This window comes from Procambarus clarkii, chromosome 9 (genome assembly GCF_040958095.1).
Source record: "Procambarus clarkii isolate CNS0578487 chromosome 9, FALCON_Pclarkii_2.0, whole genome shotgun sequence".
NCBI lineage: Eukaryota > Metazoa > Arthropoda > Malacostraca > Decapoda > Cambaridae > Procambarus > Procambarus clarkii.
Genome location: NC_091158.1, coordinates 25,900,459 through 25,925,747, shown reverse-complemented (window position 1 = coordinate 25,925,747; position 25,289 = coordinate 25,900,459). Strand labels below are relative to the sequence as shown.

The 25,289-nt window shown below is 52.6% G+C and overlaps 1 protein-coding gene across 2 annotated transcripts in view; it reads right to left on the bottom strand.

Annotated features, from left to right (window-relative positions):
- Positions 1-25,289, bottom strand: part of PheRS-m (Phenylalanyl-tRNA synthetase, mitochondrial) — a 279,883-nt gene that overhangs the window by 65,562 nt on the left and 189,032 nt on the right. For both annotated transcript variants that reach the window (XM_045754931.2, XM_045754932.2), the window contains one exon: positions 17,571-17,693. In XM_045754931.2, the coding sequence (XP_045610887.1) occupies positions 17,571-17,693 (123 nt within the window). The remainder of the gene's footprint in view (positions 1-17,570; positions 17,694-25,289) is intronic.

Below are 25,289 nucleotides of genomic sequence, written 5' to 3'. Positions count from 1 at the left end.
CAGTGCTGCACCATGAACCAGTGCCACACCATGAACCAGTGCTGCACCATGAACCAGTGCTGCACCATGAACCAGTGCCGCACCATGAACCAGTGCTGCACCATGAACCAGTGCCACACCATGAACCAGTGCCACACCATGAACCAGTGCCACACCATGAACCAGTGCTGCACCATGAACCAGTGCCACACCATGAACCAGTGCCACACCATGAACCAGTGCCACACCATGAACCAGTGCCGCACCATGAACCAGTGCTGCACCATGAACATGTGTCACACCATGAACCAGTGTGCACCATGAACCAGTGCCACACCATGAACCTGTACTGCACCATGAACCAGTGCTGCACCATGAACCAGTGCTGCACCATGAATCAGTGTGCACCATGATCCAGTGTGCACCATGATCCAGTGTGCACCATGAACCAGTGCTGCGCCATGAACCAGTGCTGCACCATGAACCAGTGCTGCACCATGAACCAGTGCTGCACACAGAACCAGTGCTGCACCATGAACCAGTGTGCACCATGATCCAGTGTGCACCATGAACCAGTGTGCATCATGATCCAGTGTGCACCATGAACCAGTGTGCACCATGAACCAGTGCCACACCATGAACCAGTGCCACACCATGAACAAGTGCTGCACCATGAACAAGTGCTGCACCATGAAACAGTGTGCACCATGAACCAGTGCCACACCATGAACCAGTGTGCACCATGAACCAGTGCCACACCATGAACCAGTGCTGCACCAAGATCCAGTGTGCACCATGAACCAGTGTCACACCATGAACCAGTGTGCACCATGAACCAGTGTGCACCATGAACCAGTGCTGCACCATGAACCAGTGTGCACCATGATCCAGTGTGCACCATGAACCAGTGCTGCACCATGAACCAGTGTGCACCATGAACCCGTGCCGCACCATGAACCAGTGCCACACCATGAACAAGTGCTGCACCATGAAACAGTGTGCACCATGAACCAGTGCCACACCATGAACCAGTGTGCACCATGAACCAGTGCCACACCATGAACCAGTGCTGCACCAAGATCCAGTGTGCACCATGAACCAGTGCCACACCATGAACCAGTGCTGCACCATGAAATAGTGCTGCACCATGAACCAGTGCTGCACCATGAACCAGTGTGCACCATGAACCAGTGCTGCACCATGAACCAGTGCTGCACCATGATCCAGTGTGCACCATGAACCAGTGCTGCACCATGAACCAGTGTCACACCATGAACCAGTGTCACACCATGAACCAGTGCCGCACCATGAACCAGTGTCACACCATGAACCAGTGTCACACCATGAACCAGTGCTGCACCATGAAACAGTGTCACACCATGAACCAGTGCCACGCCATGAACCAGTGCCACACCATGAACCAGTGCTGCACCATGAACCAGTGCTGCACCATGAACCAGTGACACACCATAAACCAGTGACACACCATGAACCAGTGCTGCACCATGAACCAGTGTCACACCATGAACCAGTGCCACACCATGAACCAGTGTGCACCATGAACCAGTGCTGCACCATGAACCAGTGTGCACCATGAACCAGTGTGCACCATGAACCAGTGTGCACCATGAACGAGTGTGCACCATGATCCAGTGTGCACCATGATCCAGTGTGCACCATGAACCAGTGCTGCGCCATGAACCAGTGCTGCACCATGAACCTGTGTGCACCATAAACCAGTGCTGCACCATGAACCAGTGCTGCACCACGAACCAGTGCTGCACCACGAACCAGTGTGCACCATGATCCAGTGCTGCACCACGAACCAGTGCTGCACCATGATCCAGTGCTGCACCACGAACCAGTGTGCACCATGAACCAGTGCTGCACCATGAACCAGTGCTGCACCATGATCCAGTGCTGCACCACGAACCAGTGTGCACCATGAACCAGTGCTGCACCATGAACCAGTGTGCACCATGAACCAGTGCTGCATCATGAACCAGTGCTGCACCATGAACCAGTGCTGCATCATGAACCAGTGCTGCACCATGAACCAGTGTGCACCATGAACCAGTGCTGCATCATGAACCAGTGTGCACCATGATCCAGTGCTGCACCACGAACCAGTGTGCACCATGAACCAGTGCTGCACCATGAACCAGTGCTGCACCATGATCCAGTGCTGCACCACGAACCAGTGTGCACCATGATCCAGTGTGCACCATGAACCAGTGCTGCACCATGAACCAGTGTGCACCATGAACCAGTGTGCACCACGAACCAGTGTGCACCATGATCCAGTGTGCACCATGAACCAGTGCAGCACCATGAACCAGTGCCACACCATGAACCAGTGTGCACCATGAACCAGTGCCACACCATGAACCAGTGTGCACCATGAACCAGTGCTGCACCGTGAACCAGTGTGCACCATGAACCAGTGCTGCACCATGAACCAGTGCTGCACCATGAACCAGTGTGCACCATGAACCAGTGCTGCACCATGAACCAGTGCCACACCATGAACCAGTGCTGCACCATGAACCAGTGCTGCACCATGATCCAGTGTGCACCACGAACCAGTGTGCACCACGAACCAGTGTGCACCACGAACCAGTGTGCACCACGAACCAATGCTGCACCATGAACCAGTGTGCACCATGATCCAGTGTGCACCATGAACCAGTGTGCACCACGAACCAGTGTGCACCATGATCCAGTGCTGCACCCTGAACCAGTGCTGCACCATGAACCAGTGCTGCACCATGAACCAGTGCTGCACCATGAACCAGTGCTGCACCATGAACCAGTGTGCACCATGAACCAGTGCTGCACCATGAACCAGTGTGCACCATGATCCAGTGTGCACCATGAACCAGTGCTGCACCATGAACCAGTGTGCACCATGAACCAGTGCTGCACCATGATCCATTGTGCACCATGATCCATTGTGCACCATGAACCAGTGTGCACCATGAACCAGTGTGCACCATAATCCAGTGTGCACCATGAACCAGTGTGCACCATGAACCAGTGTGCACCATGATCCAGTGTGCACCATGAACCAGTGCTGCACCATGAACCAGTGTGCACCATGAACCAATGCTGCACCATGAACCAGTGTGCACCATGAACCAGTGTGCACCATGAACCAGTGTGCACCATGATCCAGTGTGCACCATGAACCAGTGCTGCACCATGAACCAGTGCCACACCATAAACCAGTGCCACAACATGAACCAGTGCCGCACCATGAACCAGTGCTGCACCATGAACCAGTGCTGCACCATGAACCAGTGCTGCACCATGAACCAGTGCCGCACCATGAACCAGTGCTGCACCATGAACCAGTGCCACGCCATGAACCAGTGCCACACCATGAACCAGTGCTGCACCATGAACCAGTGTGCACCATGAACCAGTGCCACACCATGAACCAGTGCCACACCATGAACCAGTGCCGCACCATGAACCAGTGCTGCATCATGAACCAGTGTCACACCATGAACCAGTGTGCACCATGAACCAGTGCCACACCATGAACCTGTGCTGCACCATGAACCAGTGCTGCACCATGAACCAGTGCTGCACCATGAATCAGTGCACCATAATCCAGTGTGCACCATGAACCAGTGCTGCGCCATGAACCAGTGCTGCACCATGAACCAGTGCTGCACCATGAACCAGTGCTGCACCATGAACCAGTGCTGCACCATGAACCAGTGCTGCGCCATGAACCAGTGCTGCGCCATGAACCAGTGCTGCACCATGAACCAGTGCTGCACCATGAACCAGTGCTGCACCATGAACCAGTGTGCACCATGATCCAGTGTGCACCATGAACCAGTGTGCATCATGATCCAGTGTGCACCATGAACCAGTGTGCACCATGAACCAGTGTGCACCATGAACCAGTGCTGCACCATGAACTAGTGCACCATGAACCAATGTGCACCATGAACCAGTGCTGCACCATGAACCAGTGTGCACCATGATCCAGTGTGCACCATGAACCAGTGCTGCACCATGAACCAGTGTGCATCATGAACCAGTGCCACACCATGAACAAGTGCTGCACCATGAAACAGTGTGCACCATGAACCAGTGCCACACCATGAACCAGTGTGCACCATGAACCAGTGCCACACCATGAACCAGTGCTGCACCATGAACCAGTGTGCACCATGAACCAGTGCTGCACCATGAACCAGTGCTGCACCATGAACCAGTGCTGCACCATGATCCAGTGTGCACCATGAACCAGTGCCACACCATGAACCAGTGCTGCACCATGAACCAGTGTGCACCATGAACCAGTGCTGCACCATGAACCAGTGTGCACCATGAACCAGTGCTGCACCATGATCCAGTGTGCACCATGAACCAGTGCTGCACCATGAACCAGTGTGCACCATGAACCAGTGCCACACCATAAACCAGTGCCACAACATGAACCAGTGCCGCACCATGAACCAGTGCTGCACCATGAACCAGTGCCACACCATGAACCAGTGCTGCACCATGAACCAGTGCTGCACCATGAACCAGTGCCACACCATGAACCAGTGCTGCACCATGAACCAGTGTCACACCATGAACCAGTGTGCACCATGAACCAGTGCCACACCATGAACCTGTACTGCACATTGAACCAGTGCTGCACCATGAACCAGTGCTGCACCATGAATCAGTGTGCACCATGATCCAGTGTGCACCATGATCCAGTGTGCACCATGAACCAGTGCTGCGCCATGAACCAGTGCTGCACCATGAACCAGTGCTGCACCATGAACCAGTGCTGCACCATGAACCAGTGCTGCACCATGAACCAGTGTGCACCATGATCCAGTGTGCACCATGAACCAGTGTGCATCATGATCCAGTGTGCACCATGAACGAGTGTGCACCATAAACCAGTGCCACACCATGAACCAGTGTGCACCATGAACCAGTGCCACACCATGAACCAGTGCTGCACCATGAACCTGTGTGCACCATAAACCAGTGCTGCACCATGAACCAGTGCTGCACCACGAACCAGTGTGCACCATGATCCAGTGCTGCACCACGAACCAGTGCTGCACCATGATCCAGTGCTGCACCACGAACCAGTGTGCACCATGAACCAGTGCTGCACCATGAACCAGTGCTGCACCATGATCCAGTGCTGCACCACGAACCAGTGTGCACCATGATCCAGTGTGCACCATGAACCAGTGCTGCACAATGAACCAGTGTGCACCATGAACCAGTGCTGCATCATGAACCAGTGCTGCACCATGAACCAGTGCTGCATCATGAACCAGTGCTGCACCATGAACCAGTGTGCACCATGAACCAGTGCTGCATCATGAACCAGTGTGCACCATGAACCAGTGTGCACCATGAACCAGTGTGCACCATGATTCAGCGTGCACCATGATCCAGTGTGCACCATGAACCAGTGCCACACCATGATCCAGTGTGCACCACAAACCAGTGTGCACCATGATTCAGCGTGCACCATGATCCAGTGTGCACCATGATTCAGTGTGCACCATGATCCAGTGTGCACCATGAACCAGTGTGCACCATGAACCAGTGTGCACCATGAACCAGTGTGCACCACGAACCAGTGTGCACCATGATCCAGTGTGCACCATGAACCAGTGCAGCACCATGAACCAGTGCCACACCATGAACCAGTGTGCACCATGAACCAGTGCCACACCATGAACCAGTGTGCACCATGAACCAGTGCTGCACCGTGAACCAGTGTGCACCATGAACCAGTGCTGCACCATGAACCAGTGCTGCACCATGAACCAGTGTGCACCATGAACCAGTGCTGCACCATGAACCAGTGCCACACCATGAACCAGTGCTGCACCATGAACCAGTGCTGCACCATGATCCAGTGTGCACCACGAACCAGTGTGCACCACGAACCAGTGTGCACCACGAACCAGTGTGCACCACGAACCAATGCTGCACCATGAACCAGTGTGCACCATGATCCAGTGTGCACCATGAACCAGTGTGCACCACGAACCAGTGTGCACCATGATCCAGTGCTGCACCCTGAACCAGTGCTGCACCATGAACCAGTGCTGCACCATGAACCAGTGCTGCACCATGAACCAGTGCTGCACCATGAACCAGTGTGCACCATGAACCAGTGCTGCACCATGAACCAGTGTGCACCATGATCCAGTGTGCACCATGAACCAGTGCTGCACCATGAACCAGTGTGCACCATGAACCAGTGCTGCACCATGATCCATTGTGCACCATGATCCATTGTGCACCATGAACCAGTGTGCACCATGAACCAGTGTGCACCATAATCCAGTGTGCACCATGAACCAGTGTGCACCATGAACCAGTGTGCACCATGATCCAGTGTGCACCATGAACCAGTGCTGCACCATGAACCAGTGTGCACCATGAACCAATGCTGCACCATGAACCAGTGTGCACCATGAACCAGTGTGCACCATGAACCAGTGTGCACCATGATCCAGTGTGCACCATGAACCAGTGCTGCACCATGAACCAGTGCCACACCATAAACCAGTGCCACAACATGAACCAGTGCCGCACCATGAACCAGTGCTGCACCATGAACCAGTGCTGCACCATGAACCAGTGCTGCACCATGAACCAGTGCCGCACCATGAACCAGTGCTGCACCATGAACCAGTGCCACACCATGAACCAGTGCCACACCATGAACCAGTGCTGCACCATGAACCAGTGTGCACCATGAACCAGTGCCACACCATGAACCAGTGCCACACCATGAACCAGTGCCGCACCATGAACCAGTGCTGCATCATGAACCAGTGTCACACCATGAACCAGTGTGCACCATGAACCAGTGCCACACCATGAACCTGTGCTGCACCATGAACCAGTGCTGCACCATGAACCAGTGCTGCACCATGAATCAGTGCACCATAATCCAGTGTGCACCATGAACCAGTGCTGCGCCATGAACCAGTGCTGCACCATGAACCAGTGCTGCACCATGAACCAGTGCTGCACCATGAACCAGTGCTGCACCATGAACCAGTGCTGCGCCATGAACCAGTGCTGGGCCATGAACCAGTGCTGCACCATGAACCAGTGCTGCACCATGAACCAGTGCTGCACCATGAACCAGTGTGCACCATGATCCAGTGTGCACCATGAACCAGTGTGCATCATGATCCAGTGTGCACCATGAACCAGTGTGCACCATGAACCAGTGTGCACCATGAACCAGTGCTGCACCATGAACTAGTGCACCATGAACCAATGTGCACCATGAACCAGTGCTGCACCATGAACCAGTGTGCACCATGATCCAGTGTGCACCATGAACCAGTGCTGCACCATGAACCAGTGTGCATCATGAACCAGTGCCACACCATGAACAAGTGCTGCACCATGAAACAGTGTGCACCATGAACCAGTGCCACACCATGAACCAGTGTGCACCATGAACCAGTGCCACACCATGAACCAGTGCTGCACCATGAACCAGTGTGCACCATGAACCAGTGCTGCACCATGAACCAGTGCTGCACCATGAACCAGTGCTGCACCATGATCCAGTGTGCACCATGAACCAGTGCCACACCATGAACCAGTGCTGCACCATGAACCAGTGTGCACCATGAACCAGTGCTGCACCATGAACCAGTGTGCACCATGAACCAGTGCTGCACCATGATCCAGTGTGCACCATGAACCAGTGCTGCACCATGAACCAGTGTGCACCATGAACCAGTGCCACACCATAAACCAGTGCCACAACATGAACCAGTGCCGCACCATGAACCAGTGCTGCACCATGAACCAGTGCCACACCATGAACCAGTGCTGCACCATGAACCAGTGCTGCACCATGAACCAGTGCCACACCATGAACCAGTGCTGCACCATGAACCAGTGTCACACCATGAACCAGTGTGCACCATGAACCAGTGCCACACCATGAACCTGTACTGCACATTGAACCAGTGCTGCACCATGAACCAGTGCTGCACCATGAATCAGTGTGCACCATGATCCAGTGTGCACCATGATCCAGTGTGCACCATGAACCAGTGCTGCGCCATGAACCAGTGCTGCACCATGAACCAGTGCTGCACCATGAACCAGTGCTGCACCATGAACCAGTGCTGCACCATGAACCAGTGTGCACCATGATCCAGTGTGCACCATGAACCAGTGTGCATCATGATCCAGTGTGCACCATGAACGAGTGTGCACCATAAACCAGTGCCACACCATGAACCAGTGTGCACCATGAACCAGTGCCACACCATGAACCAGTGCTGCACCATGAACCTGTGTGCACCATAAACCAGTGCTGCACCATGAACCAGTGCTGCACCACGAACCAGTGTGCACCATGATCCAGTGCTGCACCACGAACCAGTGCTGCACCATGATCCAGTGCTGCACCACGAACCAGTGTGCACCATGAACCAGTGCTGCACCATGAACCAGTGCTGCACCATGATCCAGTGCTGCACCACGAACCAGTGTGCACCATGATCCAGTGTGCACCATGAACCAGTGCTGCACCATGAACCAGTGTGCACCATGAACCAGTGCTGCATCATGAACCAGTGCTGCACCATGAACCAGTGCTGCATCATGAACCAGTGCTGCACCATGAACCAGTGTGCACCATGAACCAGTGCTGCATCATGAACCAGTGTGCACCATGAACCAGTGTGCACCATGAACCAGTGTGCACCATGATTCAGCGTGCACCATGATCCAGTGTGCACCATGAACCAGTGCCACACCATGATCCAGTGTGCACCACAAACCAGTGTGCACCATGATTCAGCGTGCACCATGATCCAGTGTGCACCATGATTCAGTGTGCACCATGATCCAGTGTGCACCATGAACCAGTGTGCACCATGAACCAGTGTGCACCATGAACCAGTGTGCACCACGAACCAGTGTGCACCATGATCCAGTGTGCACCATGAACCAGTGCAGCACCATGAACCAGTGCCACACCATGAACCAGTGTGCACCATGAACCAGTGCCACACCATGAACCAGTGTGCACCATGAACCAGTGCTGCACCGTGAACCAGTGTGCACCATGAACCAGTGCTGCACCATGAACCAGTGCTGCACCATGAACCAGTGTGCACCATGAACCAGTGCTGCACCATGAACCAGTGCCACACCATGAACCAGTGCTGCACCATGAACCAGTGCTGCACCATGATCCAGTGTGCACCACGAACCAGTGTGCACCACGAACCAGTGTGCACCACGAACCAGTGTGCACCACGAACCAATGCTGCACCATGAACCAGTGTGCACCATGATCCAGTGTGCACCATGAACCAGTGTGCACCACGAACCAGTGTGCACCATGATCCAGTGCTGCACCCTGAACCAGTGCTGCACCATGAACCAGTGCTGCACCATGAACCAGTGCTGCACCATGAACCAGTGCTGCACCATGAACCAGTGTGCACCATGAACCAGTGCTGCACCATGAACCAGTGTGCACCATGATCCAGTGTGCACCATGAACCAGTGCTGCACCATGAACCAGTGTGCACCATGAACCAGTGCTGCACCATGATCCATTGTGCACCATGATCCATTGTGCACCATGAACCAGTGTGCACCATGAACCAGTGTGCACCATAATCCAGTGTGCACCATGAACCAGTGTGCACCATGAACCAGTGTGCACCATGATCCAGTGTGCACCATGAACCAGTGCTGCACCATGAACCAGTGTGCACCATGAACCAATGCTGCACCATGAACCAGTGTGCACCATGAACCAGTGTGCACCATGAACCAGTGTGCACCATGATCCAGTGTGCACCATGAACCAGTGCTGCACCATGAACCAGTGCCACACCATAAACCAGTGCCACAACATGAACCAGTGCCGCACCATGAACCAGTGCTGCACCATGAACCAGTGCTGCACCATGAACCAGTGCTGCACCATGAACCAGTGCCGCACCATGAACCAGTGCTGCACCATGAACCAGTGCCACACCATGAACCAGTGCCACACCATGAACCAGTGCTGCACCATGAACCAGTGTGCACCATGAACCAGTGCCACACCATGAACCAGTGCCACACCATGAACCAGTGCCGCACCATGAACCAGTGCTGCATCATGAACCAGTGTCACACCATGAACCAGTGTGCACCATGAACCAGTGCCACACCATGAACCTGTGCTGCACCATGAACCAGTGCTGCACCATGAACCAGTGCTGCACCATGAATCAGTGCACCATAATCCAGTGTGCACCATGAACCAGTGCTGCGCCATGAACCAGTGCTGCACCATGAACCAGTGCTGCACCATGAACCAGTGCTGCACCATGAACCAGTGCTGCACCATGAACCAGTGCTGCGCCATGAACCAGTGCTGCGCCATGAACCAGTGCTGCACCATGAACCAGTGCTGCACCATGAACCAGTGCTGCACCATGAACCAGTGTGCACCATGATCCAGTGTGCACCATGAACCAGTGTGCATCATGATCCAGTGTGCACCATGAACCAGTGTGCACCATGAACCAGTGTGCACCATGAACCAGTGCTGCACCATGAACTAGTGCACCATGAACCAATGTGCACCATGAACCAGTGCTGCACCATGAACCAGTGTGCACCATGATCCAGTGTGCACCATGAACCAGTGCTGCACCATGAACCAGTGTGCATCATGAACCAGTGCCACACCATGAACAAGTGCTGCACCATGAAACAGTGTGCACCATGAACCAGTGCCACACCATGAACCAGTGTGCACCATGAACCAGTGCCACACCATGAACCAGTGCTGCACCATGATCCAGTGTGCACCATGAACCAGTGCCACACCATGAACCAGTGCTGCACCATGAACCAGTGTGCACCATGAACCAGTGCTGCACCATGAACCAGTGCTGCACCATGAACCAGTGCTGCACCATGATCCAGTGTGCACCATGAACCAGTGCCACACCATGAACCAGTGCTGCACCATGAACCAGTGTGCACCATGAACCAGTGCTGCACCATGAACCAGTGCTGCACCATGAACCAGTGTGCACCATGAACCAGTGCTGCACCATGATCCAGTGTGCACCATGAACCAGTGCTGCACCATGAACCAGTGTGCACCATGAACCAGTGCCACACCATAAACCAGTGCCACAACATGAACCAGTGCCGCACCATGAACCAGTGCTGCACCATGAACCAGTGCCACACCATGAACCAGTGCTGCACCATGAACCAGTGCTGCACCATGAACCAGTGCCACACCATGAACCAGTGCTGCACCATGAACCAGTGCCACACCATGAACCAGTGCCACACCATGAACCAGTGCCACACCATGAACCAGTGCTGCACCATGAACCAGTGCCACACCATGAACCAGTGCCACACCATGAACCAGTGCCGCACCATGAACCAGTGCCGCACCATGAACCAGTGCTGCACCATGAACCAGTGTCACACCATGAACCAGTGTGCACCATGAACCAGTGCCACACCATGAACCTGTACTGCACATTGAACCAGTGCTGCACCATGAACCAGTGCTGCACCATGAATCAGTGTGCACCATGATCCAGTGTGCACCATGATCCAGTGTGCACCATGAACCAGTGCTGCGCCATGAACCAGTGCTGCACCATGAACCAGTGCTGCACCATGAACCAGTGCTGCACCATGAACCAGTGCTGCACCATGAACCAGTGTGCACCATGATCCAGTGTGCACCATGAACCAGTGTGCATCATGATCCAGTGTGCACCATGAACCAGTGTGCACCATGAACTAGTGCACCATGAACCAGTGTGCACCATGAACCAGTGCTGCACCATGAACCAGTGTGCACCATGATCCAGTGTGCACCATGAACCAGTGCTGCACCATGAACCAGTGCCACACCATGAACCAGTGTGCACCATGAACCAGTGCCACACCATGAACCAGTGCTGCACCATGATCCAGTGTGCACCATGAACCAGTGCCACACCATGAACCAGTGCTGCACCATGAACTAGTGCTGCACCATGAACCAGTGCTGCACCATGAACCAGTGTGCACCATGAACCAGTGCTGCACCATGAACCAGTGCTGCACCATGATCCAGTGTGCACCATGAACCAGTGCTGCACCATGAACCAGTGCTGCATCATGAACCAGTGTGCACCATGAACCAGTGTGCACCATGAACCAGTGTGCACCATGAACCAGTGCTGCACCATGAACCAATGTGCACCATGAACCAGTGCTGCACAATGAACCAGTGTGCACCATGAACCAGTGCTGCACCATGAACCAGTGTGCACCATGAACCAGTGCTGCACCATGAACTAGTGTGCACCATGAACCAGTGTGCACCATGAACCAGTGCTGCACCATGAACCAGTGCTGCACCATGAACCAGTGTGCACCATGAACCAGTGCTGCACCATGAACCAGTGCTGCACCATGATCCAGTGTGCACCATGAACCAGTGCTGCACCATGAACCAGTGTGCACCATGAACCAGTGTGCACCATGAACCAGTGTGCACCATGAACCAGTGCTGCACCATGAACCAATGTGCACCATGAACCAGTGCTGCACAATGAACCAGTGTGCAGCATGAACCAGTGCTGCACCATGAACCAGTGCTGCACCATGAACCAGTGCTGCACCATGAACTAGTGCTGCACCATGAACCAGTGTGCACCATGAACGTGTGTTTACCATGATCCAGTGTGCACCATGAACCAGTGTGCACCATGAACCAGTGCTGCACCATGAACTAGTGCAACATGAACCAGTGTGCACCATGAACCAGTGCTGCACCATGAACCAGTGTGCACCATGATCCAGTGTGCACCATGAACCAGTGCTGCACCATGAACCAGTGTGCACCATGAACCAGTGTGCACCATGAACCAGTGCTGCACCATGAACTAGTGTGCACCATGAACCAGTGTGCACCATGATCCAGTGTGCACCATGAACCAGTGCTGCACCATGAACCAGTGCTGCACCATGAACCAGTGCTGCACCATGAACGAGAGCTGCACCATGAACCAGTGCCACAGCATGAACCAGTGCCGCACCATGAACCAATGCTGCACCATGAACCAGTGCTGCACCATGAACGAGAAGTGCACCATGAACCAGTGCCACACCATGAATCAGGGCTGCACCATGATCCAGTGTGCACCATGATCCAGTGTGCACCATGATCCAGTGTGCACCATGAACCAGTGCTGCACCATGAACCAGTGCTGCACCATGAACCAGTGCTGCACCATGATCCAGTGTGCACCATGAACCAGTGCCACACCATGAACCAGTGCTGCACCATGATCCAGTGTGCACCATGAACCAGTGCCACACCATGAACCAGTGCTGCACCATGAACCAGTGCCACATCATGAACCAGTGCCGCACCATGAACCAGTGCCACATCATGAACCAGTGCCGCACCATGAACCAGTGCCACATCATGAACCAGTGCCGCACCATGAACCAGTGCCACATCATGAACCAGTGTTGCACCATGAACCAGTGTGCACCACGAACCAGTGCCACACCATGAACCAGTGTGCACCATGAACCAGTGCCACACCATGAACCAGTGCTGCACCATGATCCAGTGTGCACCATGAACCAGTGCCACACCATGAACCAGTGCTGCACCATGAACCAGTGTGCACCATGAACCAGTGCCACACCATGAACCAGTGCTGCACCATGATCCAGTGTGCACCATGAACCAGTGCCACACCATGAACCAGTGCTGCACCATGAACCAGTGCTGCACCATGATCCAGTGTGCACCATGAACCAGTGCCACATCATGAACCAGTGCTGCACCATGAACCAGTGTGCACCATGAACCAGTGCTGCACCATGAACCAGTGCTGCACCATGAACCAGTGCTGCACCATGATCCAGTGTGCACCATGAACCAGTGCTGCACCATGATCCAGTGCTGCACGATGAACCAGTGTGCACCATGAACCAGTGCTGCACCATGAACCAGTGCTGCACCATGAACCAGTGCTGCACCATGATCCAGTGTGCACCATGAACCAGTGCCACATCATGAACCAGTGCTGCACCATGAACCAGTGTGCACCATGAACCAGTGCTGCACCATGAACCAGTGCCACACCATGAACCAGTGCTGCACCATGAACCAGTGTGCACCATGAACCAGTGCCACACCATCTTGAGGTTATCTTGAGATGATTTCGGGGCTTTAGTGTCCCCGTGGCCCGGTTCTCGACCACGCCTCCACCCCCAGGAAGCAGCCCGTGACAGCTGACTAACACCCAGGTACCTATTTTACTTCTAGGTAACAGGGACATAGGGTGAAAGAAACTCTGCCCATTGTTTCTTTCCAGCTCCCGGGATCGAACCCGGAACCACAGGATCACAAGTCCAGTGTGCTGTCCGCTCGGCCAACCAGCTCCCCCCATACCAACCATGAACCAGTGTGCACCATGAACCAGTGCCACACCATGAACCAGTGCTGCATCATGAACCAGTGCCTCACCATGAATCAGTGCCACACCATGAACCAGTGCCACACCATGAACCAGTGCCACACCATGAACCAGTGCCACACATTGAACTAGTGTCACACTATGAACCAGTGCCGCATGAACTAGTGCCGCACCATGAACCAAAACAGATGTTGTGGTGCCTCTTCACCTCTCGCTCTCACTACAATACTGTAATCCTATCTGCTGAGAGTGGTGCAAACAACTGTTTGCACGAGGTCAAAGTAATCTTTCCTGCTACACAATGTCGCTCGAACTGCTCGCAGAAGGTCAAAGTATCCTTAACTGCTTCACAATGTCACCTCCAAATACTCGCACAAGGCCAAAGTAACCTTACCTGCTTCACAATGTCACCTCCAACAGCTCGCACACAATGTCACCTCCAACAGCTCGCACGAGGTCACCTCCAACTGCTCGTACGAGGTCAAAGTAACCTTACCTGCTCCACAATGTCACCTCCAACAGCTCACACAAGGCCAAAGTAACCTTACCCGCTCCACAATGTCACCTCCAACAGCTCACACAAGGTCAAAGTAACCTTACCTGCTCCACAATGTCACCTCCAACAGCTCACACAAGGTCAAAGTAACCTTACCTGCTCCACAATGTCACCTCCAACAGCTCACACAAGGCCAAAGTAACCTTACCTGCTCCACAATGTCACCTCCAACTGCTCGCACGAGGTCAAAGTAACCTTACCTGCTCCACAATGTCACCTCCAACAGCTCACACAAGGTCAAAGTAACCTTACCTGCTCCACAATGTCACCTCCAACAGCTCACACAAGGCCAAAGTAACCTTACCTGCTCCACAATGTCACCTCCAACTGCTCGCACGAGGTCAAAGTAACCTTACCTGCTCCACAATGTCACCTCCAACAGCTCGCACAAGGCCAAAGTAACCTTACCTGCTCCACAATGTCACCTCCAACAGCTCGCACAAGGCCAAAGTAACCTTACCTGCTCCACAATGTCACCTCCAACAGCTCACACAAGGCCAAAGTAACCTTACCTGCTCCACAATGTCACCTCCAACAGCTCACACAAGGTCAAAGTAACCTTACCTGCTCCACAATGTCACCTCCAACAGCTCGCACAAGGCCAAAGTAACCTTACCTGCTCCACAATGTCACCTCCAACAGCTCACACAAGGTCAAAGTAACCTTACCTGCTCCACAATGTCACCTCCAACAGCTCGCACAAGGCCAAAGTAACCTTACCTGCTCCACAATGTCACCTCCAACTGCTCGCACGAGGTCAAAGTAACCTTACCTGCTCCACAATGTCACCTCCAACAGCTCGCACAAGGCCAAAGTAACCTTACCTGCTCCACAATGTCACCTCCAACAGCTCGCACAAGGCCAAAGTAACCTTACCTGCTCCACAATGTCACCTCCAACAGCTCACACAAGGTCAAAGTAACCTTACCAGCTCCACAATGTCACCTCCAACAGCTCACACAAGGCCAAAGTAACCTTACCTGCTCCACAATGTCACCTCCAACAGCTCGCACAAGGCCAAAGTAACCTTACCTGCTCCACAATGTCACCTCCAACAGCTCGCACAAGGCCAAAGTAACCTTACCTGCTCCACAATGTCACCTCCAACAGCTCACACAAGGCCAAAGTAACCTTACCTGCTCCACAATGTCACCTCCAACAGCTCACACAAGGTCAAAGTAACCTTACCTGCTCCACAATGTCACCTCCAACAGCTCGCACAAGGCCAAAGTAACCTTACCTGCTCCACAATGTCACCTCCAACAGCTCACACAAGGTCAAAGTAACCTAACCTGCTCCACAATGTCACCTCCAACAGCTCGCACAAGGCCAAAGTAACCTTACCTGCTCCACAATGTCACCTCCAACTGCTCGCACGAGGTCAAAGTAACCTTACCTGCTCCACAATGTCACCTCCAACAGCTCGCACAAGGCCAAAGTAACCTTACCTGCTCCACAATGTCACCTCCAACAGCTCGCACAAGGCCAAAGTCACCTTACCTGCTCCACAATGTCACCTCCAACAGCTCACACAAGGTCAAAGTAACCTTACCAGCTCCACAATGTCACCTCCAACAGCTCGCACAAGGCCAAAGTAACCTTACCTGCTCCACAATGTCACCTCCAACAGCTCACACAAGGCCAAAGTAACCTTACCTGCTCCACAATGTCACCTCCAACAGCTCACACAAGGCCAAAGTAACCTTACCTGCTCCACAATGTCACCTCCAACAGCTCACACAAGGCCAAAGTAACCTTACCTGCTCCACAATGTCACCTCCAACAGCTCACACAAGGCCAAAGTAACCTTACCTGCTCCACAATGTCACCTCCAACTGCTCGCACAAGGCCAAAGTAACCTTACCTGCTCCACAATGTCACCTCCAACAGCTCACACAAGGCCAAAGTAACCTTACCTGCTCCACAATGTCACCTCCAACAGCTCACACAAGGCCAAAGTAACCTTACCTGCTCCACAATGTCACCTCCAACTGCTCGCACAAGGCCAAAGTAACCTTACCTGCTCCACAATGTCACCTCCAACAGCTCGCACGAGGTCAAAGTAACCTTACCTGCTCCACAATGTCACCTCCAACAGCTCGCACGAGGTCAAAGTAACCTTATCTGCTCCACAATGTCACCTCCAACAGCTCGCACGAGGTCAAAGTAACCTTACCTGCTCCACAATGTCACCTCCAACAGCTCGCACGAGGTCAAAGTAACCTTACCTGCTCCACAATGTCACCTCCAACAGCTCACACAAGGCCAAAGTAACCTTACCTGCTCCACAATGTCACCTCCAACAGCTCGCACGAGGTCAAAGTAACCTTACCTGCTCCACAATGTCACCTCCAACAGCTCACACAAGGCCAAAGTAACCTTACCTGCTCCACAATGTCACCTCCAACAGCTCGCACGAGGTCAAAGTAACCTTACCTGCTCCACAATGTCACCTCCAACAGCTCACACAAGGTCAAAGTAACCTTACCTGCTCCACAATGTCACCTCCAACAGCTCGCACGAGGTCAAAGTAACCTTACCTGCTCCACAATGTCACCTCCAACTGCTCGCACGAGGTCAAAGAAATCTGAAGAGTGATAATGGCCATCCACTGGGAGCCAGAAGCTGATATCATTGCTGCACTGCATGAATTTACTCACAGTCTGCAAACATGAGCATGTATTAAAGGTAAATTAGCACAGGTTGGTTAAGCTTTTACATGTCTACTTATCTATCTACATCTGCAGCTTGCGTTTACCTACACTTTAACCAATAGTTAGCAACCTTTCACTTGGGTATGGACCAAATCATCACTAGATGTACCACTTATGTATACACTTATGTATACACTTATGTACCACTTATGAACCACTTATGAACACGAACAGAAAAAAATAAATATAACATATGTAAACAAAAAGTTGAAAAATTCAAAAATTTCAAATTAATAAACTAATTTAAAATTTCACACATTTTTTATTTTATTGATCATAGGCTCAAAATGGCATATAATGTTCATTTTCATTTCATTAAAATCTTGTTTGAGAGTATAGTTAACTGTAAAAAAAAAAAAAGTTGAACGTAATGAAACGCCATTTTCTGGGCGAGTCCTGGAGGCTCCCTGGAGCTATCCAGGCTGATATGGATGTAATAGCTTTCTGGCATCAGTCAATGTGCATTCAGTTCTTGCCTACCGTGGACCACGAGCCAGAACCTGGCCCCCTCAGAGAGGCACGAGGAGCAATGGCCAATAGAAACCTCTATGTGGTTGGGAGCATTTTATGTCTGCCATCGATCGGGTCAGGCACCCAGAAAGGTAGGCGCCCCAAAACAAACCCTTATTCTGGTGAAAATATTGCTACTGAAATCTGAACGAGTGAACAGAACTCCTCAAATGAAAATTAGCAAACGAGCATGATGTCATCACGTTGCCGCACCGCTGTCTGCGCAACTTCCCGTCCCCGGGAGGGGGGAAGGGGAAGCCCCAGAACCTCACACCAGTGATCCACCCTTCAGTTCTTAAGCTAGATGTCATAACTCATGAAAAACACCGCCGACCGGAGGGAAGGAGGGATGCCGGGGGAGCATCCTGGACTCACAGAAAATGGCGTTTCATTACATTCAACGCTGGTCTTCTGGGGGGAGCTCCATTGGCTCCCCAGAGCTAACTAAGCAAAGACAAGAAAAAACAGGGACTTACCTGGGCGGCGGTCAGTCCTCACTTCTCAACGCGAAATCGAGATAACTGGCTGCAACTGCCGACCCAATGCAACGCAGGCCCTACTAGGTCCAAGGACACTGACCAGGTAGCGAGCAGCCAGGACCCAATTCGACTTCCAAAAACCCTGTGCCCGAATGTCAACCCAAGACATGTTGACAAGGATGGCTGTCAAGGCATCAAACTTACGAATGTCATAGGCACGAGGACAGACCGCAGGCTGGCTAGACTTGATAACCCTGCAGATGACCGAGGGGACCTGAGCCTGGGAACCGGGAAGAAGGAAAACTGGGTCAACCCAAAGCGCATCTCTGGCCACCGCAGCCATAGTGCGCAAATAACTGTGGAGAGCCGCAACCAGACACAATACATGATGCATCCCCGGCCTGACCAACCAAGCATCAACAACCCAAGGACCCCTCTGGAAAGCAGCAGACTCATTATACCCCAGAAAAGGAGATGGCTGCAACCAAACAAACCTACTACCAGGATCAAAAGAGCAGAAACCCCTGCACCGGAAAAGAGCATGAAGCGCCCCGTCCCGACCTCCAGAGGCCAAAGTCAATCGAAAAAAGAGCCTTAGAAAAACAATCCTGAACCAAAGGGGCCACAAAAAACCGAGGAGAGAAAACAGAGCACCAGGTCCAAAGACCAGGATGGCTCAGGCGGTGCATGAGCAGGCCAGAGATGAAACAATGCACGAGACAGCTTGCAGAACAGAGTAGATGTAACATCAATACTGAACACAAGCAAAGCGGCTTCGCCAGCGCTGCACGAAATGAGGAGACAGTATTCGGGATAAGATGATGGTCTTAAAACAACCACAAAAGGTTGAACAAAACAACCCTATCAGAGACCGAAGTACACCTACACAGTGATAGGAAAACCGGAAGGAAAGCCAGGAAACTTCATACTGCCGCCTAAATGAAGCACGCAGGTGGGAGACCAACTACGAAGAAACCTGCGCACAATAGAAGTGGTAATAAACTCGAATCAGAAACTCCAGACACAAAAACTCAAGGAAAAGAACGATCCAGCCTCATAACAGGCAGGACTGATCTGCTGAAAGAGGAGGAGCTGCAGGTAGACCCTCGGGTTCGGACACCAAGCAAGCAGCGCCTGAAACCAAGGCTGGGCCGGTCACCAAGGAGCCAGAAAGACAACTCTTCCCTGGTAAGTTTCCAAGTGAGCCAGGACCTGGAGCAACAGCTGAACTGGAGGGAAGAGGTACAGGTAACCTCACCTCGCCCAGTCCTACCTGAAGGCATCGACACCCACTGCCTCGCAGTTGGGGAAGGGTGCCATGTATACCGGGAGACTGCCTCGATCATGCTAACGCGAAGAGGTTCACCTCAGGAGGCCTGAATGTACGGCAGAGCGAAATGAATGACTCGGTGACAACCGTCCATTCCATGGAAAGGGGAAGGAAGTGGGACAGGCCGTCCGGTAGGATATTGGACACCCCCTGAACGTGAACTGCCAAGAGAGCCAAACCCCAAGAACTCAGCAGAGGAGTCACCCGAAAACAACTAGTCTCAAAGAGCCCAAAGAGCCAAGGACCGCATTGAACCACCGCGGTTCAGGCAATGATCCACCAGGAAACAGTCTGAATGGGCCAGATCCTTGATCCGCAAACGACCCAAATTCTCCAGAGTCCACTCAGCCGTGAACTCCTGCACTGTGCTGTGAGCCCGACGGAAGGACAGACTCCCACTGCCCCTTGGTGAGCACTGGTCAGAAAGCCCCAGCCAAGAGATGATGTGTCCATGAGCACATCGAGCGAGGGCTCGGGTAGGCGTGAAGGCACTGAACCCCCCAAAACCCGAAGAGGATGCTGGCGATGCAGCAACCCGTCTAGTAAACTGCAACTGGTCTAGTAAACCAGAGGCCGGGAGTTCGATCCTCCCTGGAGGCACTGTGGTATCCTAATTGTTTACTACACATAAGGGGCATAACTGGCCGACCCCTCACAGTGTTCAAGAGAGAACTGGATAAGCACCTCCAAAGGATACCTGATCAACCAGGCTGTGACTTGTACGTCAGGCTGCGAGCAGCCGCGTCCAACAGCCTGGTTGATCAGTCCGGCAACCAGGAGGCCTGGTCGACGACCGGGCCGCGGGGACGCTAAGCCCCGGAAGCACCTCAAGGTAACCTCAAGGTAACCCGACACAAAACCCCCGGAGGCCGAACCCAGCGGTCGCGAGAGAGGCAGAAGGGACGCCCCAGAAGGAACCAGAACAGGCGACAAAGCCACATCCGACCTGGTGGGAAGACCATCATGGCAAAGTTCAGGCTCCCGCACAAACCCGAGAGCCCTTCAGGAACAGATGAAGGCGGGAACGCAGCCGAAGCAGAGCAGCCACTGGAAGAATAGACAAGGAAGTGGTTCAAGCGTCCCACACAAGACCCTGCCAAGACCGAACATGAGAGGGAACCAGATAGGACTTCCTCCAGCTTACCAGGAACCCGAAGAGCTGGGAAAGAACCAAATCTCTGGCGAGCAGACACGAGGACTGGCTGGGAGCCCACACCAGCTAGTCATCGAGGTAGGCCAGAACCCGAATACCTAATAAACGCAGGCGGGCCACCATGACCCAAGTAAGGCGTGTAAAAACGCGAGGCGCCAGATTCAACCCGAAGGGAAGACAATGAAAGCGGTAACTTCGATGCCCCACATCAAAACTGAGCCAGTCCCTGAACCACGGATGAACCGGGACGTGCCAATATGCGTCCTTGAGGTCCAGGGACACCAGCCAAGCCCCCAGCTCCAACAGAAGACGGACCTGAGACAAAGTAGTCATCCGAAAGGATGGGCAATAAACCCACAGATTCAGATGGGACAAGTCCCGAATGAACTGGAGGCCTGCGCAATGAAAACAGGCGGGAAACCCACTGGAAGAATGAGTTCGTTTCCATCGTGCCCAAGCGAACCCACTATTAACAGACGAAAGTATTATGCGATGCATACATTAGTGATGAAAATGAAGGAAAAGACCCATTAAGTTTTCACTGCATTATATGTAATGCAGTGAAATAAATCCAGAACTACCATGGATAATAAAGTGGAAAAAATTATGAGATAATAAAACCAGTGTTGAATGTGATGAAACGCCATTTTCTGGGTGAGTCCAGGAGGCTCCCTGGAGTTATCGGACTGATATATGCTGTATTAGTCTTGGGCACCAGTCACATGGGGTCCTTGCATACCAGGAACCACAAGCCAGAACCTGGTTCCCTCAGAGAGGCACGGTCTATGAAAACTGCACTTTATGAAAGTATACAGTATTTATGTCTGCCATCGACCAGGGAAGGCACCCAAAACCAACTGCAACTGGTAGAACATTGCAACCCAAGACCGAACAGAGTCCAAGAACTCCACTCAAGAAAAACAATGCAATAAGTAAAACATCATCAAACCGAGCCCCCCCCCCCCACAAACCCAAGCCGGCTTCTTGCCTACCAATTTGAACAAAACTTGGTAAACAAAAATAAAACCACCAACCGGAGGGAGGGAGGGTGCCAGGGAGTCTCCGAGGCTCACCCAGAAAATGGCGTTTTGTTATATTCAATGCTGGTTTTCTGAAGGAAGCCCTTGTCTGCTCCTTAGAGCTAGATACCCACAAATAAGTAAAACAGAGACTTACCCAAAAAGCATTTGCACTGTGTCCCTCAAGACGAAGCCGAGAGAGCTGGCTGCAACAGGCGCCCCAGAGCCACACAAGGTTGTTGAGGATCAGAACATTAACCAAATAACGGGCGGACAGAACCCAGATCGAAAGCCAAAACCTCCGTGCCCGAATGTCAACCCAAGACATGTTACCAAAGACTTCAGCGAGAACTGCAAACTTCCGAACATCATGGGCACGAGGATAAGACTGCAGGCTGGCTAGACGTAATAACCCAGCGGACAACCTGAGAGACCCGAGCCCTGAAACAGGGAATGAGGGAAACCGGGTCCACCCAAAGCGCATCCAGACACAGAAGCAGTTGCACATACATAGCGGCGAAGAACCACCACTGAACACAACACATGATGCACCACTGGCATGACCAACCAAGCATCAACAACCCAAGGACCCCTCCGGAAACCAGCCGTCTTATTCTTCACCAGAAAAGAAGGAGGCGGCTGCAAACAAACAAAATGGCCATCAGGCTCGAAAGAGCATAAACCCCTGTGTCGGAAGAGAACATGAAGCTCACTGACTCGACCCTCAGAGGCCAAAGCCAACAAAAACAAAGCCCTCTCAAAACAATCTTGGGCCGAAGGGGGCCACAACAAACCAAGAAGAGAGAAAGGAGAGCACCCGGTCCAAAGACCATGATGGCTCCGGCATCATGGTTGCCGTTATCAAGCAGACAAGTCCAGAATAAACCGCAGGTCCGCATAGTCCCGTTTCGGTACTGGAAACCCACCTGAAAGACGTCACTGTTTCGATAACGCTCAAGCACACCTAATCTGAGATGACCCGACAGAGTGCAGGAGAAGAGGCCTGCCCCACCATTCCCGAACCCCCCCAAAGGAGACCACCCAATGCCACCGCAGGCGTCGGGAAACGACCCAAAAAGCCCACAAATCATGAGACCAGGCGCAAGTGAACAGAGAAAGCTTCCCCCTCCCCCATCGCCCTGTCAATGGGGCGAACTGCAAAAGGGCCGACGCGCCTTACGAGAGCCCGACCTGCACACAGAGCATTCACCACGCCGACCAGACGCAGACAGAACCGAAGGCAGTGCCGATTCCGAACCTGGCACCTGTAGCCTACCCCGACAATCGAAACCCCGAGCCCTGGCACAACCCTTCCGGAAGGAACCCCCTTGCCCCCCCCCCCCTGACGTTTGATGTCCAACAAGTCGGACATCGGACGACAGCTTGAAGAAGCCGCCTGCAAATACTGCTCAACCACAGAGTTCGCAAACAGTAAGGGATAAAAGGGCTAAGAAAACTTATGAGCCAGGACCCAAGCAGATGCCAAGGATGAGGCGAGCACAGCCTGCCGACACATGAGACACGCAGCGAAAAACTAGGACACCGCATCCCGCAAGATCGGCACAAACAGCTTCAGCAGCACAGACAACGCACAAGCAGCCAAGACCAAAGCACCTATTATAGACTGTGGGTTGGTTGGTGTTGTCGTCGTTGATCCTTCTCTATGGACAACCCAACCCACAACTCGGCAGAGTGCTTATACTAGGAGATCACCCTTGGCGCTTCTGGCTCTTGGAGAGGGGCTCAACGTCACACGTTCAGGGGATGCGGCTCCAACACTTAGCCTCGTTGTCACGTGCACACACCCACTCGAGCCGCTGTGACTCCCCACTCTCTCCTTATGAGATATGATCTCCTCAATCCCCCTATGACTTACTAGTATTACCTCCTACCCTGTCCACAGCAGTGGTTCTTGGTCCTTTCTCTTTCTCTCTCCTTCTTCACTACTTCCTGGGAAGCCTCACTAGGACAAGGGCAAACACCAGCAAATTGTGACACATTTACTGGACAAAGCACATACACGATACATACACACATATAATAATAATGAATCCTATACTCTATAATATCACAATCAGGTTGCACTCCAATACCATCAGAACTCTATTATCAGCTTATCAAGTGGTATCCTATCTCCTGGTTCACCACCTGATACTATTAACCTCCTCAAGTTGACCAAGCCTACATACACTGTTGCACTATCAGCAAGATAATGTATATATAGAAAATCAGCATTTGAATGCAATAACATATACCAGTATAAATGTTCATTGATACACAACAATGATTAATCGATCACTGTCAGTCCTCGAGCACATACATCTGTAGGTAATCAAGCCTACGACTGCAACTCTAAACTTCAGTATAAAAAAACTCCTTGACATAAGAATGCCAACAGTCACTCACCTCTCACTGCGTCTTGCACGCTACTGACAACCAAACACTATCAACTCCCTACAAGTAATCCACCAGAACTTCCCCTTCCACCTCTGGAAGTTCACTACCCTAATATCTTTAGGTTCTTCCGGGCTTCACTACCAGGATCCTCTGCAGCTCCTCCAGGCTGCTATCATGAAGTTTCCTTGAGTACCTACGGTGCTTCACCCTTCTGCTAGATTCCTCCACAGCTCTCTTGGCTGCTACACCATGAAGTTTCCCCGAGCAACTATGGTACTTCTCCACCTCTGCAGAAGCACGTGACACTCCTCTTCACTGCTGCTTCTCCTCACAGCTCGAGGTCCTCTGCTCCGCTACCTTGGAGTCTCATCAGCTACTTCATCTGCTGGCTTCGAAGTTCTCAGCAACTTCTTCCCCAAAGACAAACCTGCAACCCATCGACGTTCCAATAAAATGTTCCCCTTTAACACATAAACAAAAATAACCACACAATATGCTTGCCTCAAACCTCTATCTGTCCTCTACATACAGTGAGAGTGGACTCCCCCGTTTTGGGCGGGTCCATACTCCACCTCGCCTGGCGGCGGTCCTCACTCGCTGGGAGGGTCTTCCTCCATCCGGAGCCAGGCTCCCTCAGTCGTCCGCCAGCGCTCAGAG